This window comes from Barbus barbus (assembly GCF_936440315.1).
Source record: "Barbus barbus genome assembly, chromosome: 1".
In the NCBI taxonomy this organism is placed as follows: domain Eukaryota; kingdom Metazoa; phylum Chordata; class Actinopteri; order Cypriniformes; family Cyprinidae; genus Barbus; species Barbus barbus.
This window is the reverse complement of record NC_136729.1, coordinates 36,190,262-36,209,350: the sequence shown is the minus strand read 5'-3', so window position 1 is coordinate 36,209,350 and position 19,089 is coordinate 36,190,262. Positions and strand designations below refer to the sequence as shown.

General features: G+C 38.8%; 1 protein-coding gene across 4 annotated transcripts in view; it reads right to left on the bottom strand.

The window, feature by feature from the left end:
* LOC306872667 (protein phosphatase 3 catalytic subunit alpha-like) overlaps positions 1-19,089 on the bottom strand; it is a 200,140-nt gene that overhangs the window by 81,030 nt on the left and 100,021 nt on the right. For all 4 annotated transcript variants that reach the window (XM_079421340.1, XM_079421341.1, XM_079421342.1 and 1 more), the window contains exons 3-6: positions 17,949-18,073; positions 17,753-17,864; positions 17,203-17,348; positions 9,392-9,531 (exon numbers count right to left, since the gene is read on the bottom strand). In XM_079421340.1, the coding sequence (XP_079277466.1) occupies positions 9,392-9,531; positions 17,203-17,348; positions 17,753-17,864; positions 17,949-18,073 (523 nt within the window). The remainder of the gene's footprint in view (positions 1-9,391; positions 9,532-17,202; positions 17,349-17,752; positions 17,865-17,948; positions 18,074-19,089) is intronic.

Sequence of the window (19,089 nt, the reverse complement as noted above, 5' to 3'; positions counted from 1 at the left end):
TCTGCCCATCTTTACTTCTGAGAGACTCTGCCTCTCTTAGACATCCCTTTTATAGTTAATCATGTTACAGACCTGATGTCAATTAACTTAAGTTGCTAGATGTTCTCCCAGCTGAATATTTTCAAAAAATCCTTTTTTGCCCCCATGCCAACCTTTTTGAGACCTGTAGCAGGCATCAAATTTGAGATGAGCTCATTTAGTGGATAAAAGTGAAAAATTCTCAGTTTAAACATTTGTTATGTTCTACTGTGAATAAAATATTGACTCATGTGATTTGAAAGTCTTTTAGTTTTCATTTTATTCAAATTTAAAAAACGTCCAAACATTTCCGGAATTTGGGTTGTAAGAGCTAAACTGGCTATTCTTCACTTGCATTTGATGCAACAGCTTTTATATCACAAACTAAAGGTCAAATGAAGCTTCCAAGTCCCATTTAGACCTATTGAAACTAGCTAGGATATTCAAAAATAGCTCATATAATCTGATTTCATTTCATTCTGCAGCCATTCTATAGCAGGCAGGTGCTAGGGCTGCAACGATAAATCAATTCATCACGATTTGTGGATCGAGTCTGAGATTTTCCGAATGAATGGCGATTCTCTCTGGAATCGATTCTGAGCTTAATTTTAGTTAACACCAGATGGCGCTCTAATCTAATTTTTAACAGCACACTCAAATGCTCATGAAAAAGAGCACTGAAAAGTGCTTGTGCGTTCAGTTGAGTCATGTAATTTCACCTCGGCTCAGAATGCTTTTTTTATGTTAACAACTGTTTATTGAATTTTACAAAAAGCAGCTGAACAAATTTAAAACCCACCCCAACCTATCCCACACATTGGTAGACAAAAAATAAAATAACAAATAAAATAAATAATAATAATAAACATATTAATTAATATTAATAGATAAACAAATAACAATAAAATAATTTACAAAGATCTTAGAAAAGAAGACAACATTAAAAGCTGAATGCCATGAATTTACAGTTTTCACGTTAGATCCATGTATACGAGAAGTAGAGAGTTACATCGAGATAATGTCCAACAAATATACAGTCCAGGTTCGTCTGTCCATTGTGTGAGGAGGATTCCAGTGGTTGACTAGCAATTTTTTTGCTGCTGTGAGAGCAGCTAACAGTAAAGATCTTTGTTGGGTGGACAAGGTGAAGTCCCAAAATCTCAGTACCCATCAAATATGATAGGTCCTGTGAGAGCTGAGTCCAAAAAGGTGAGAGAGAGAGTGGCACTCCCAAAAAATAAAATGTGCCTAAAACTCCTTGAGAACAGAGATTACACTTAGGAGAAGACGACAGATTCATATAAAAACGTTTAATTGGAGTCAAGTAAACCCTATGCAGCAATTTCCAATGAATCATTTGGTGATTAGGGTTTTTAGAAGACAATTTAAACATACCCCATACCTGATCGGAAAATAAAACATGCACATCCTCATTAAGATCCTTAGCCCAAACAATTGTGATAGATAAAGGTTTGTATGAATGCTCAAGAAGAAAGAGATAGATGACTGAAGCAGAGGAGGGAGATTCCTCAGAAGGAAGGATTAGTTTGTGCAAAGGGTGACCAGGCAGTTGAGAGTTCCAAGGCACCCCATATGCCCGTAGGGCCGATCTAATGCGCAAATACATAAAAAAGGAGGTGCCTGGCAGATCATATTGAGTTTTAAGATTCTGGAAGGATTTTAAACCACTATCATCATAGATATCTCCCAGAGTGTTTACTTTATTATGAGTCCATTGCGGACAATGAAATGGAGTACTGCCTGACAAAAGGTTATTATTTTGGAAAATAGGCGAATGACTATGCCATTTTGTAACTAGTTGTGAACGTCTTTCAACATCACTCCATGTGGAGAGTAGGTGGGTTACAATGGGACCAAACCGAGATTTACAATGCCTAAGTGGAACTCCCGAAATAACAAGATGCTTCAATTTATATGGATAAACAATAGATTCCTCACAATTGCTCTCCAAGACACAGAAGCGTCAGGATCAAACCAAACTGACAAAGGGCGGAGGGAAAAGGCTTGATCATACAGTCTAAAATTAGGGAAAGAAAGACCTCCATGTAATCTACATCATTGTATATACTGTGAAACACATGCATCTCGTTTATTCCAGTAGCGAGAGGAATCATGGAAGAAAAGAAATGAATATGTGGGAGAACATTCATTTTAATCACCGATATACGGGGCTGGAAAGAAGTAGGTAGACGAAACCAATTTTCCAAATCTGAGGATACTTTGGCTAGAATACCATTATAGTTTTTTGAGACGATTTCCTGCAGGGAAGGAAAAACATCTATCCCCAAGTACTTCAAATTTTGAACCAATGGAATAGATATAGAAAGGGACATGGAATCAATTTTAGAATTGAGGGGAAGTAAACATGACTTACTCCTTACTTCAGAGAGATCCAAAATAGTCAAATAAATTAAACACATGAGGAACAGAATGTGACAGCTTCTCCAAAAATAATAAGATATCAGCAAACAAAGAAATATGATGATGAGTATTCCGTATATTTATGGGAGAAATAGTTTCAGATTGTCGGACCGCTTGAGCTAAGGGTTCCAAGGATAGGGCAAATAACAGAGGAGAAAGCGGGCAACCCTGACAAGTACCTCGATGTATAAAGAATGGGTTAGAGCAAACCGCCCCTGTGAATAGTTCCATTCTAGCTGGTCGAAAGCTTTCATCGCATCTAGAGATAATACTGCGCAATGATATAACCTGCGTAAGTTATCCGATTCCGAAGCTGAGCGAGATTTAATGAATCCCTTTTGGTCATGATGAACTAACCTATTCATAAATTTCTCTGTTCGACGAGATAGTACTTTAGCATATAATTTAACGTCAGTCCCTATCAAAGAAAGTGGCCGGTAACTAGAACAGGAAGTCGGATCTTTATCTTTTTTTAACAAGAGAGAAATAACAGCTATATTAATAGATGGGTGAAATGAGCCTCGAGTAACTGAAAAATGTATCATATCTAACATGTGGGGGCCTAAATCTGACCAAAAAGTAGTATACCATTCGATTGGAATGCCATCTATGCCTGGGTGGCATTTCCCTGGGTGGGATTTCCCTTTGTTCAAAGATCAAATTGCTGACTCCAGCTCCTGAAGAGTGATCGGTTCAGCCAGGTATTCTGAATCTGAATCTGACAGCCTAGGTAAATCAAGGTTGGACAGAAAAGATGCAAAAGAGTCAGGATCACCATCAGCAGAAGAAGTATAGAGGTTAGCGTAAAAAGAGTGAATGGCGATATTAATGTCTTTTGGGTCTGTCATAATGAGCCCAGATTGGGATTTCACAGCTGAAATATTAGCAAACTTTTCACTGTTGCATAATCTTAGAGCTAAAAGGTGGCTTGGTCTACTCCCTTGAAAATAATAATTCTGCCTGGATCTTTGGATCAGGAATTCTGCCCTGGATCTCAGTAATGAACTGAGTTCGGACCTAACCGCCATGATTTTACTGAGTGTGTTGTCTGAAAAACAACGCTGATTATCTCTAGTCAGATTCTGGAGCTGTGATTCCAGTTCAACTATCTTTTTGTGTCGGTTTTTCTAAAGGAAAGAGGCATATGAAATTGAGTTATTCCTTATAACGCTTGTCAGACTGGCTTTGTACCGCCAGTCTGACAAGCGGGTCTGTGACCAGCGCCGAGAATGGCTGCAGGACCGGATGGCTGCTTGCCGGAGCTGGATTACCTCCCTTGTTGCAAAGTCGTGTGTCTATGTTGTTTTGATTATGTGCTTTTGTTGCTGGGATGTTTTTCCTGTTTTCACACTGTACTCCCAAAGGAGCATCGTCTGGGAGTTATTTTTTTCTCCCCCCCTTCCTCATGTTATGCTGTATTTCTTCCTCAATTACCCTGTCTTCCTGCCTTGTCTACCCCCTTGTCATATTGCATGTATGTTGTGTATGTATGGACAGGTTGATGGCTAATTTCGCTGGCACTTGTGACTAGTGACAATAAAGGGCTACTACTACTACTACTAAACTGCATTCCAAAGTGTTCGAGGATCATCCACTGAACCTTGGTTAATTTCAATAAACTCAGCAAATTTATTTCTGAATTGACAGCAAAAATTTTCATCCTGTAACAATTAACAATTTAGGGTTAAATTGCCATCTAGTGGCACGAGATGGCAGAGGGATCAAAGATAATCTGCACAAATTTCCATCATGATCCGACAAAGATAAGGAACAGATATCGGCATCATGAACAGCTGAAGATAAAGAAGTAGAAATGAAAATATAGTCAATTCGCTAATAGGATTTATGAGAAGCAGAAAAGAAAGTGAAAGACTTAGCAGAAGGGTTTAATAAATGCCAACTATCCACCAACGAGGATGAGGTTAAACATTGCCAAAGTTTATCAGAACACAAAGATTGAGAGTCCTTTGGTCCAGATTTATCTAGGATATGTGACATTACAGAATTCCTATCTGCACCCAATACAATTTCAAAATCTGAAAACTTCAAGAGATAGGTTGACAAAACAGAGAAAACAAGTAGGGTCAGGAGTACAAGTGGCATAAACTGAGATAAATACAATATTCCTATTGTCCACTAGTGTTATTCTACCATCTGTATCACAACCTTTATCTGAAAATAGTAATATTTAAAATCCTCCGGAACCAATATTAGAACACCCTTGGTTTTAGTATCTGAAAATGAGTGAGATACCACTTCATAAAACTTATTATTACACCTGTGTATATCCTCCTCTTTCAAATGGGATTCTTGAACTAACACTATATCAATCTTTTTTTCTTCGCAAAAAATCCAGAAAACCTGTACATTTGTGAGGGCCATTTAGGCCATTAATATTACAACTCAGAATATTAAGGTCAACATAGGTATCAAACAGAATTACTGCATAATAAGACAAAATACAAGTTTGAAAATAAAACCAGTTGAGTCTATCATTAAACCACCCCCCACCCTCCCCGTTACCATTCAAAAAAACATAAATACATTCCCATGAACTATGGCAAATCAAACCAAGAACAAACCTTGATCTGCCAGCACCCCTTAATATGGTCCGTGGCGTCAACAAAAACCTGCATATTACTGTAGCACCAACATTTGGCCCCATAGTCACATATTGACTAGGTAGTATTTCTATTTAAAAAAATCAAACGAAAAAAAAACAGATACAGATTATAACTAAAACAAATAAAATATCATTATCAGTAAGCGATACTGTATGCACAATGAACTATGAATTAAGAAGTGAACATTAAAGCGAACAGTGAAAGACAGTCACCTAACCATTTAGAGCATCTCTTCTCCGATTAGACGGCAAATGTCTAGCCGAAGCTCACTGAGAGTTGGTGGATGAACGAGATCTGAGAAAAACTCTTGCTTCTTTTGGGGAGTGTAGCATTTTAGGTTCACCTTGATTGAGAATGACCTTCAGCGTTGCAGGATAAAGGAGAAAATTCTGGATGCCAGTGTCTCTCATCTCCTTCCTAATTGGCTCAAATGCACTTCTTTTTGCGGTGACTGGAGAAAAATCTGGAAAGAAAGACAGCATTGCTCCGTCGGAAGTTTTCACTGGGGCATGAAGTCTGGCGGCCCGCAGCATGAGCTCCCTGTCCGTGTACCGCAGCAGTTTAAAGATGAAAATCCGTGATTTAGCACGATCTGAGGAGAGCCGCATATACACGCGATGCGCTCGCTCCACTTCAATCTCTTTGCCCGCCAGAGACGGGAGCCACGTCGGTAGCGATCTTTTCAAAAAGCCCATAGGGTTCCTTTTCGGAACCTTCAGGCAATCCAACCAGATGCAGATTGCTGCGGCTATTGCGATCCTGTAAGTCCACAACTTGTTGCTCAGGGGTGTAAATTAATGAATTATAAATACTCACGTTACAGTAATTAAGTAGTTTTTATCAGTAATTTTACTTTGAGTAGTTAATAAATTTTAAGTGATGTATCGGTACTTTTACTCTGCTATTTTCCTCCGTTTGTGGTTGTTACATGCTTATTTTAATTTTATTTTTATCCATCAACGTGATTGGATAGAGAGAGAGTAATCGGTCTCATGACTTTCGTCAAATCAAATTGTGCATAGAACATTTTAACAGCCAACTGCTGTTTATCATGGCTGCTGGAAGTGCATTCTTCATGCATCAATTCAGTCGAGTTATCAGGATCTTCCTCTAATATGTTAAGGTAAATTTCGGATTTCTGCTTACTAAACGATTTGTAATAGGATTATGCTTGCCTATCTACAAGGCCTGAAATTTGGTGTGAGGTCGCAGGTATTGCGTAGTGTTAACTTCCGCAAGTGCTACATTCGGTATAATTCCCACTCACTTATGAGACGTACGATCTGTGCTGCTTCGTCTCTCTCTCGCATGCGTTCTGCAGCAGTCACTTGGATAAGTCGTTGTTGCTTGTTGATGATGCGCGCTGTGAAAAAGTGTTTTGGAAACACAATTAAAACGCTTGGAAATAATGTACTCAAATTGAGGACCAATATGCACCTTATTGATTACCCGTGGTGTTAATATACTGCATCTGTGTAAGCACGTGATGTAACAAAACTGCAGCTCGTTAATAAACGTTTAAAAAAACTAAAACAATTTTATACAATCCGCCTTCATTTAGCAAGTGCACTCACGCATAAACAATTTTCAAGTTCAACACTTTTTGTTCCATTCAGTTGTGGATGCTGCTGATTCACTGAGACTGCCGCGGCTCAGCAAAGAGACTTTTGCGCACACGCGTTTTTTCTTTTGAAAAAGTTTCCTCAGAAATACTTCGCTATTTAATGCATTTTTCCTTACAAATTGTATTATCAGTGTGACAATTTGAGTAAATGTGTAAAAGGTATGGCATGATGCCATCCATCTAGAACAATGTTAAAATTGTAACATAAATTGTCAAGTTTAGTTCTTTATTGCAAAATCCTAAAACTGGCATCATTTTGAAGAGAAATGGGCTCTCATTTGAACCCATATCATGTGTGATGCTGCACTGTGAGTTTCTATTGTGTTTGTATTTGCACTATTCTAAACATTAATATTTTGTGTGCAACAACAGCACCCTGTCTCAGTGGCCTTACACATGCTTTTAAATCTATTTTTTTCCAAGCTTTATGATTTAAATTGGGATGATTGTCCTGAGAATAACTTTCATCTTTTCTTCAACTGAATACTGTTTCTGTGCTGTTTTGATGTATTAAAAGAGTTGGCAGTCAAAATTAAAACTGCTGGATGATAGATATTCTTCATTCTTTATCATAAACAAGATAATGTGAATTACAGAATGTACAATTTTTTTTTAAATTGCAGTGCACAGCCTTAATTATGACAGGGTATAATCCACAGCTCAGTACTCACTACTTAATACGCATGAGTACTTTTAAATAGGCTACTCTTTTACTCTTACTCAAGTAGTTTTTTTGGACAAGTACTTTTACTCTACTCACACTACATTATTTGGAAGGTAATGGTACTTTTACTTGAGTATATTTTTTCAGTGCCCTTTCCACCACTGCTGTTGCTCGAGCGCGGCAACTCGCCTATCGTGATCTGCGACAACTTTCTTTTGTTCTCTCATCTCCCCTGTAAGAAGATCCAGTTTAGAGGATAGCGACTGAACAACTGACAAGTGAGAAGCGAACTCGTTCACATTGTCGTCAACTCGGTTCTTAGAATGTCCTCAAAGTGTGTAAAAATGTTCGCCATCTTGTCCATCATATCGCTTGAGTTTGGCGAGTTGGAGAAGCCGACGGAGACAACTCTTGCTGTTTACGACTGCATGCCATCAGGTAAAGCACCACCAATGAATAAAACTTAAAACAAAAAGAAAAAAAAAATCCAAACGTACGGAGCTCTAATCAAGTTAATGAGCACATCACGTGACTCCACTCAGAATGCTTTTATGAGATGAGGTTAATGTAAACACAGCCCACTGTGAACACCCTTGTAATTTTCTTCAACCATTTTGAACTTTATGAATGATTATTTTAGTTTCAAGTGCGTAAGGAACAGGAAGCAAGCAGAGTATGGCTGTTCCTTAAGCATGCAGTGCCATCTGCTGTTAAAAAAACTAAGCTCAGAATTGATTCCAAAGAGAATCATAATGCATTCAGAAAATATCAGAATCGATGCAGAATCATTTCTTGATTTGCAATGCAACAATTTATTTTTCCAGCCCTAGTAGGTGCATGATATTTCCTACTTTTTGAGGCAAAGCAAACATACAGCATTAATCATCTTTATGTAACAGTCACTAGCGAATCAAACTCTTTCTTCATTTACAGTATGCATGTTAATAGAAACATGTATGCTATTTATATTCTATGGAGGGTTTCAAGAAGATGTAGATGAGGCAGGAAATGTTTTAAAGGGGACAACAGATGCAAAATCACTTTTACGTGGTGTCTGAACATAAATGTGTGTTGGCAGTGTGTGTACACACCCTCCCTATAATGATAAAAATTCACCAGTACTTTTTTTTTTTTTTAAATCCTCATAAATCATAAGTACGGTCCCAGATCAAGCCGTTCAAAGATTCTTGGCAAATTGACGTCACACAGGCACAGGCCCCTCCCATGACTATTGATGTTTTAGCATTGACCTGTCCTGAGTGAACTGTAAACAGTCCGCCATTGTCTCGACACCAGAGCAGGTGTAGACAAGAATGGCTCCTAGGCGATCGAGGTGTTTTGTTGTTGGATGTAATAATGCACATAGCAATCATCATTTACTCCCAACCTCTAAAGACACAGTGGAATACTTTTGTTTTTTAAGGGAATGTGCCCCCAATCTACCTAAATACATTTATGTTTGTGATCATTTGTGATCCAGCTTCACCTACAGAAGTTTTTTTTTTTTTTTTTTAAATCTTTGCAAATCACCTTTCCTAATAATGTGCTAGTTAGCATGTGCCACTATGAATTTGGCTTTTTACAGTCTCAGACATCTACTCACCCCACGGAAGAGTGGGGCGGGGTGAGCAGTAGCTCATTAGCATTTAAAGAGACATGCACCGAAATGGGTCGCTGTGAAAAGAGCTGTTTTTGACAAGGTAAAAAGGGTGTTGTTTTACACTACCATTGATAAATTTTAACCAACGTATGTTATAGACTTTTCCTGAAGACCCTAAAGAATCATACCAACTTGTGGAAAATGGGCATCTGACGTCCCCTTTAATATTCCAAATTTTTTTAATCTAACATGCCAGTCTATTAGCAAGTGTCAATTCAGCCATTTATCTCATGCTCAAATAACACACTGCAAGATTACTTATTTTTATTCCACTGTACAGAACTGCATAGTGTTTAATCTTAAAAATGTAATCATGTAAAGTGTTCTCTGGTTTCATTTTTTTAATGGGCTTTTGGTACCTGTAGAAATAGGAGCAACCTCTCACTGTGTTTTGTGTGAAATGTTCCTGGGTTTTCTCGTTGCCAAAGTCCTCCAGTGGGTCCGACCAAAGCAAGTCACACATTGGTCCATATGCGGGAGGCTCTTTGAATCTGTCTAACTGGAAAGGAGAAATACACTATATACTATATATACAGAGTACTACCATGTTAGAGTAAAACATCAATATTTTTTTAAAGAAAAAAAAAGGACTTGAACCATTTTAGAAACCTGCTAAAAACAGCTTTTTGGGAAATATTATTTTAAATTGTAAAAAATTATTGATAATCTTTCACCAAAACCACAGTTTTGTACATAGATAAATCACAAACATACATGTAAGTTTTACATATTTTTTGACCTGAACAGATTTGTTAAGACATAAAATCTGTTTTAAATATATAAAATACACTTTGACACTAAAAAGAAATAAAATTCACTTTGAAGTAAACAAAACTATTTTAAGATAAAATTTGCTCATCTTACCCCCACTTTCATGTATTTTATGCTTTAAAGACATACAGTATATTTTTAAAGAATATTTTCTGTTGGATTATTACACTGCTATTCGTGGCTATTAAATACTGTGCCCAGCAATGGCTTTCAAGGTTTCACAAAGTTAAAGGTAGGGTAGGTGATTTCAGAAAGGCTCGCGATAGCAAGCTAGCTTTGAAAGCAAGACCCCCACCCTCCCTGCATAATAACGCTGCTAGGCCACACCTCCTCCAAAACACATGAAGGCGCTCAGACAGAGCAGAGACTAACCTGCGACACGATGAAAGATGGCGTTGGTGGAGGATTGAATGCTACGCTGTCAGATTACCTCACTTCTCATTCACCAGTAAGAAAACATTACAGTACAAAGTGCTAAATATTACAATAATAACTCCTTTCATTCTCACTGGAACGCGTTGATGACGTGTCATGTCTGCGCAAACAGGGTTCGTATAGGTATGCAAATACATATTTTGACAGGCAGGTAGGACAGCCTATTGTAATGTAATTTTGTTTGGACAAACATTTTATGGTCCTACACCTTCCACAAACGATATAAATACATATAAATAAATTTAGACCAGTTAACTTAGTGACTGCTATCGGGATCTGAACAGACTTTCAACCAACATAACAAAACATGTTTTTGAACCAAATCAGCTACCCTGCCTTTAAAGGAATCTAAATAAATTCAATGAGCAGCGGAACAAATTAATCTAAATTGTCTTCTAGATTAAAACCTGAATTAAGAGGTAAGTGTGGACGAAAATAACTGAATTGGTAAAGGACCGCCCCCTAATCATCAGAACCTCTGATCTCAGCCATGATAACAGATGGCCTTGACAAAATCACCTCATACTTGCATAATCACTTTTCTAATTATTATTATTTTTTTTTTAACAGCAGGGGAGTGACAGATGTTACGAAAGTCATATTTAAGAGCGAAAAAAAGAGAATTGTTTTTGAAATGGGGACATTTAATAGAGAGAAGGAAAGTGACTGCAAAATCTAGATGCCTTTTCCTGAAGCTTAGAATATCTTAGATACTATAGAGATGCAGGACTAATCCGACCAAGTTTATTCCTCAGAAGAAATAGATTATTGAAATTCTTCATTACATTCAGTGATAAAAGTGGCAAATGCCAGATTCAGATTGTTTTTTGTTCTGTATAAATTCATTTTGGTTCTCAGTTGTGTTCTAACTGTAACACCCTGAATATAATGAATTCAAAAAAGTAATTTTTGTGGGGATGAACATTGTTAGTACTGTATCTTCTGGCCAGAGATTGACTATGTGTTAAGGTCATTTTCTACAATAAGAGTTAAAGTGTCCCATTATGCTTTTTCGAATATTACCTTACATAAAGTGTGTAATATAGCTGTGTGACAAAGTAAAATGTTTTTAGAAAGGTTTTAGAAGGAAAGCAACATTTTAAATATTAAAGAATTGATTCTGAACTGCCAAAACGAGTCTCCAGTAATTTCAGAATCACTTCTATATTTTATCTATGGAAGTAAGAAATTAGCATAATGCCACCTTATGGTTTTCATTGTTTATCTGCAAACAATGACTACCTCGACCTGCCCTCAAACACTTTAGTTGGTTGTTATCAACATGCCAGTAAGACACTGTTTTCTGTGTTGCAAAAGTAAATTTTCTCTGTAGAGCCTACTTTCTAGAGCTTACAAAGGATGAGGATGTGGAGAGTCAGTGTATATGGGAAATTCTACAGAACTGGCCCAAACAGCTGTTCCACAACCAAAAAAATTTTTTTTTAAAAGCATTTAAGTATTCAAATCTTAGATGTTTACTAAGATTCTTCTATTTTCTGTTGAAACCCACAATAATATTTAAAATATTAGTAAGCTTATTATTTAAGCTTATCATTTATTGGGTGCTTTCAATTGGGAGGTGGCTGTCCTGAACCCTAACCCTTAAATTTCATCTTATGACAATTATATATATATTTTTTTTCCACTGTTGTTTTTAAAAATATATTTTCAATTATTTAAAAAAGTTCCAAAAAACATATTTATTAAATATTTTCTTTGTAAAATTATGAAACTTAAAAAAAACTTGGGAAGATGACATGAAGCATCGCAGTTAACCTGCATTAAAAACAGATGAGCGCACATGTGCATATATAGCTAAATAGCTCCCGATCCAGTCAACCTTTTTTACCCCGCTTTAACATGTATTTCTATGGAGATAGGCCGTAGCTGTCGCGCAAGATGGCGGATAGCAGCGGCGGCACATATATCCGCATTTTGATTGGTCAGATCGCCTGTCAATCAAGCTCTTTGCAAACGGTCAATTGGTGAGTGGAATTTGCATGTCAAGCCACTCCCTGTAAATACGGGTATATAAGATGGCGGCGTGCATCCACTCATTCAGGTTTGTGCTGAGGGGCCGAGACGCATCCTGGCATTCAGCGCAGTTCGAGGTTGTGGCATGAGGGACTGACGTTAGGGGTCCCTATGGAAAACACCACAACCCGAACTGTGGAATCCAACCGTGGCAGAACTGAGACATCATTGCCAGGTCTGGAGAGAAGGCGTCACTCTCTACCAGACGCAGTAACAGACTTCTCCGCCAAGTCTGCAACTGCGGGGCAACGGATGACCCAGACTTCATCAGCGGGGAACAACTGGGAAAAAGCGCACGTATCCTAACTAGGAATGGTGCAGCAAGCCGAACACCGAGCCCGCATCCCGCTAAGACTGTAGAATCTTGCAAAAGTGTTAGGTGTCGCCCAGCCCACAGCTCTACAGATGTCTGCAAGAGAGGCGCCGTGTGCCACGCCCAGGAGGAGGCAACAGCTCAGAGTGGAATGAGCCCTCACTCCAAGGGGGCACGGCTCACCTTGGGACTGGTACGCCAAAGTGATGGCATCCACCAACCAATGACCCAACCTCTGTTTGGAGACAGCCATCCCCTCCTGCTGTCCTCCAAAGCAGACAAAGAGTAGCTTGGAGCGTCTGAAGCTTCGGGTGCGTTCATATAAATACGCAAGGCACGGACGATTTAGTCTCCTCGCACCTCTCAAGAACCTGACAAATAGGTGATGCTTCCTCAGGGACGAACCATCCACTGCATCGTGGTGAGCCGCAATGGCAGCGACATACACCTTCAAAGTGCAGGGGGACAGCCTCCGCTCCAGCTTTTCCTGCAGGAAGGAAAGCACTACACCAACTGAGCATCTCTGAGAGTCCCCTTGGCGAGAGGAACACCACTCAACGAATAAATACAATTTAGCATAGGCCTGCCTCGTAGAAGGGGCTCTAGCTTGAGTGATAGTATCTATCACAGCCTGAAAGCCTTTCCACACTGAGCGCGATGTGGAAAAGCGAAGCGAATCCCCGACGAATGGTGCTTTCACACCGAGCGCAAAACGAATGTTCGCCTTCTGCTAATTCACGCCTGCACGCAAGGTGGCGCCGACCAAAAATGTATTTTTCCTCAGATATGTGTCTCATATGTGGATTTAACATCTAAATTGATATAAACAAAGTTTGGTTCTACATCAGAAACACAAACCATCTATAATGCTTACAAGAATAGGCTACATCCAAAAATATAATTATAAGTACAATTAGTATCAAGCTACACTTGAAAAATGTATTTAATTATTAATGTATTTGCTTACCCACTTTAAACCATCATCGAGTGCTCGTAATAACTTCCGATTGTGATTTATAGTTGATTTTGATTCTATAATAAGCAGACACATGCACTCTTTGTATGTTTAATAACGCTACACTGCTAATATTTGTCATAAACATCCTTTATTGCTATAAAAAAAATACCATGAGCTGCATACAAAACACATACAGAAAATATATCATCATAATCATGTCTATTTGTAGAAAAATGTTTCACTCGATTTTTTTAATACGGAAGATCTAAAGAGTGAACGCGCTCTGACTCAACACTCGTGCATGTGGAAGAAAACAGGCGGTGCTCTACAGATCACATGATTCAGTGGAGAATTATTAGAAATGTTATTCTGTCTGAAGAACATGAGAATAAATCTGTTCTCAAATACCAACGATAACAAGAACTTAGCATCCACTCTCTTATCCGGTATACTCTTCTTAGTTGTTTGTTTACACTGGTTTTCGAAACAGCGCCACCATTCTCACCCTTTTGTGCAACAGCAGCTGCTCCGGTCACGTGATCCTAGCTCAAATCTCATTGGACGGCCCGTGTTTTCACTGTGCGAAACTGAAAATATTTGTCGGACTGGACAAAGAAAAAAAAAAAAAAAACATTTGCATTTTTGGTGCACGAATGTTCGCAGTCTATGTGGAAGCATCCATAGGAAGCTGTGGGTGCCAGATCGTGCCCATCCCTTGAGAAAGAAGGTCCTTCCTCAGGGGAATCCTCCACGGAGGCTGTCGCAAGAAGCACAAGGTCAGCAAACCAGGTCCGGGTGGGCCAGGACGGCCCAACTAACAGGACCTGCTCCTCGTCCTCCCTGATCTTGCACAGGGTCTGTGCAAGGAGGCTCACTGGTGTGAAGGCGTACATGCATAAAACCCGGGGCCAGCTGTGTGCCAGCGCATCTGTGCCGTGGGGGGGGGGGGGGCCTCAGTCAGGGAATAAAACAGCCGGCAGTGGGAGGAATCTCGGGAAGCGAACAGGTCCACCTGGGCCTCCGCGAATCGAATCCAAATGAGCTGAACCACCTGAGGATGGAGTCTCCATTCTCCGTGAAGGGTAAGCTGTCATGAGAGTGTATTGGCCGCGAGATTGAGCTCTCCTGGAACATGAACTGTACGCAGCAATTTGAGCAGCGTCTGACTCCAGAGGAGGAGATGGCAGGTGAGTTGTGACATGAGACACCCTGGTGGTTGATATATACCACTGTCGCAGTGTTGACCATACAGACAAGTACATGCTTGCCCTGCAGCAACGGTCGAAACCGGCGAAGAGCAAGCAGCACTGCTAGCAACTCGAGGCAATTGATGTGCCACTGCAGTTGAGGTCCTGTCCAGGCACCCAGCCCATGCTTACGGCCCAGACACGTGCGACAGCGATCATGTCCCTCGTCAGAGGTAAGGAAACTACCACACCCAGAAGCTCATGGTCGGAAAGTCATCTCGAAAGACGCTCAACAACCGTGCGTGCTAAATTGCTCTTTTAGTCGGAGTGCCCAGGGGAGGACCACAGCATTTATCTGTGCTCTAGCAGGGTGATCTCTCCGCTGAAATGCACGGGTGGTGAAACTCGAACAGAGTAACCCCTGCAGCTTCGATGAAATCTTCTTTTCTTCTTTCTTCTTGAGAGAAGCAGCGCTCACGAAGCGATCGGCTCCGAAGCAAAAATCTGAATGAGTGGATGCACGCCACCATCTTATATACCCATACGCACGGAGTGGCTTGGCATGCAAATTCCACTCACCAATTCTCATTGGCCTTTTCTCAATTCCCAAACAATGAAACATTATAATTAAAAGGAAGGTTGATGTGACAGTGTTAAACATGCCTCTTTCCCAACTTTTTTGGAGTGTGTTTCAGCCATCAAAATCTAAATTTGTTCATATTGACAAAATACATTTACGTTGGACAGTGAAAACTTTGGAAATATTTTCTTTGTACTTTTTAAGTTAAAGAGAATGAACAAATCCCAGATGCTTGATTTTATTGCTTTTACAAAACGTCCCAAATTCTCTGGAATTGGGGTTGTAGTATGTTTCAGTAGTGTTTTAGTATTAGGTAAAATTCTGTAATGTTATGTGGTTGCTACCAAAGCATTACTGTCACTACCAAAAATGTGCAGTCACGACCGAAACATGAGATGTCTTGTAAAAAATGTAGTACTGAATTATCAACTAAGATGTTATGATAGTTTTTGGTTCAATGTATATTCAGATTAATGAATCCTTAACTTTGAAATCAGTATGATCAACTTTTTGCCTTTTACAAAGAAAGTTTGGATTCAAAATACAACAAATCTCATAAATCACACTTGAAATATTGATTTGCTTCTGAATTTATTTTAATAAAATAGGAAAAATATATTTACAATGTAGATGTAAACAAAATCTTAATATGCCAATATAACCCTTCGGTAGTAACAAATTTGGGGAGGGGACAAATATTCCAAAACTTTCTGAAAATACAATATGAAAATTAACTGCACAATTACTAGAAATGGTTACATTGTATTATACAATTTACATACATTTTTTTTGAAAAAAGACATTTTTTCAAGACGTTTTCAACTCTGACTTTGGACCGATTCTGTAGAATGACCAATATATGTATATATAGATATACATATTTTCTATGTAGTTTTGTGTTATATATTGTGCACAACTGTATGTGTCTGGCTAACCGGCTAACTTACATTATTATTGTCTTACTAAAATAGTTCTGTTTTTCAGCTGTGGGCCCACTATTACCTAAAATTGTGTCAATTAATGCAGGTTGTCTGTCGTTCTTACTACCATGAGTTATGATAAAGGATGGAGCAAGAATTTGGTTTACAAACTCTAATGTTACATCAGACATTCACGTTAATGCTTGGCTAATGAATTAACCATAATTGATACAGTTAAAGATACAGTACCCACACGTGCACCTCAATAAATTAAAACTACACACATCGGGTTGTTGATGGACACTGTTGGAATTACACAGTTGCAACGTAATGTATGACAAATGGAGTAAAAACTTATGGCTGCGAAACGTCCTGCTCAGTCGTCCTTGTGATGGAGGTACAGTTTGATCAACTAGCTCTTCCAATTATCAATTGATATGGTAAAATCGACGCCATCATTATTAATATTATAGTGTTTACATTCGATGAGGACTGAGGAAGCCTCCGCAGCTGAAATTCAGATATTGTAACGCATGCTGTAAGCAGCAGACCAATCAAAACAGACTGGGCCATCTGACCAATCAGAGCAGGATAGCCTCAAAGAAAAGAGTATTTTAGAGAGACTGAATCTGTGACCTACTTGTTTTAGACTCTTTGAGAAATGAGGTGATGTGCAATGTATATTATGATAAAATGGAAGTGTTTTTGACCTTGGATGCATTGGAATCGATGCTTAGATACTACCTGTTGTAGTAGACTGGCAAAACAAAATCAGGAACCTTTAAAATAGCATAATGGGAGACTTACTGTTACAGTCCCTTTTAAGTGGATCAAAAAGAAGGAATGTCTTTTTTGATGATCAATTGCATAGCATATACATTGCACGTACAAAAAGCACTGGTGTTAATGGAATAATAAATCAAAGAATGGTTCATTAAATAGGGGAATGACACTACTTCGTTATGTACATACTTTCCTGATGTCATCAAGGTTTGTGATTTCGGGGGACAATCCACCGTGCACACACAAGAACTGCTGGTTCATCAGCGCTGCCAGGGGAAGACAGTCAAAGGCATCCATACACGCATCATACACCCGCTCTGAATATTTAATTCTACCTGTCAGGGATGGAGGATGATGACCAATTGAGGAGCAGGGAAAAGAAAATGAGCATCAGTTAAACCAAACATCAACACACACTCTCACTAAAAAGGCCATCCAAACACTTCTAATAGAAAAAAAGAGCTTTTAACATAAGGTGACAGCTTTTTCGACCCCCAAAAAAAGTTTTTTGAAAGAGTTTTGTAAACATTAAGGTGAGCCAATAAAATTTCTGACTTCAAATACTGAGCAAGGAAGTGGCTTTACGTCTAAATAGAAATGCCAGAAAAAGGGGTGATTATGATCTGTCACCAGAATCAGCCCTCTTTAATTTTCTTATGGGTGATAGTTTACTTTAAGCTGTTTATCCGTCAAAACGCAACAGTTTGTTTTGTACAATGTGGTTGGCAGTCATACTTACATTCCTGTTTAAATGTGAAATACTCTGTTAAATGTCTACATTCGTGGTTCCCACGCAGCAAAAACAGTGTCTTGGGATAAAGGATTTTTAAGGCCCATAGGTACAGTACACACTGGAAACACAAGAGTAAAACCAAGGGATTAGAATTATAAAAGGACATATACAATTTAGTGTTCAGATAATAGCAGTGACTTACTTCAATACTGAAATATCCTCTGTCCACATAATCACCCAGGAAAAGGTATCGTGTGCTGGCAGGAGACCCTCCTACCTCAAAGAGCTTCATCAAGTCAAAGAACTGCCCATGAATGTCTCCACAAACTAGAGAAAACATACAAAATACAGTTATTTGCAAAAGGCATTTATTTTATTATTATTTATTTATTTAGTCATTTAGCAGACGCTTTTATCCAAAGCGACTTACAAATGAGGACATAAGAAGCAATCAAAACCAACAAAAGAGCAACAATGTTCAAGTGCTATTACAAGTCTTGGTTAGCCTAACACAGTACAGATAATTATTATTATTAATTTATTTTTTAAATAAAAATACATATAGATAAAATAAAATTAGAATAGAGTGCTAGAGTTAGAGGGTCAAGTAAGGATGGAACAGATGAGTTTTTAGCCGTTTCTTGAAGATGGGTAAGGCTGCTCGGATTGAGTTGGGCAGGTCATTCCACCAGATGGGAACAGTTAATGAAAAAGTCAGTTTAAGTGTTTTTGTGTCTTTGGGATGGCACAATAATGTGTCATTCACTTGAAGAATGCAAGCTTCTAAAGGGCACATAAGTCTGAAGTAATGAATTTAGGTAAAGGGGTGCAGAGCCAGTCATGGTTCTGTAGGCAAACATTAATGCCTTGAATTTAATGCGAGCAGCTATTGGTAGCCAGTGCAAATTGATGAACAGAGGCGTGACGTGCGTTCTTTTCGGCTCATTAAAGATTATTCTTGCAGTGGCATTTTGGATTAATTGTAGAGGTTTAATAGAATTGGCTGGAAGACCTGCCAAGAGAGCATTGCAATAGTCAAGTCTGGACAGAACAAGAGCCTGAACAAGCTGTGTTGCATGTTCCGAGAGAAAGGGCCTGATCTTCTTAATATTGTATAATGCAAATCTGCAGGACCGGGCAGTTTTAGCAATGTCGTCTGAGAAATTCAGCTTATCATCAATCACAACTCCAAGGTTTCTGGCTGTTTTTGAAGGAGTAATGGTAGATGAGCCTAACTGGAAGGTGAGATTGTGATGAAGCGATGGGTTAGCTGAAACTACAAGCAGTTGTCTTAGCTAGTTTGGGTTGAAGGTGATGGTCCATCATCCAGCAAGAAATGTCTG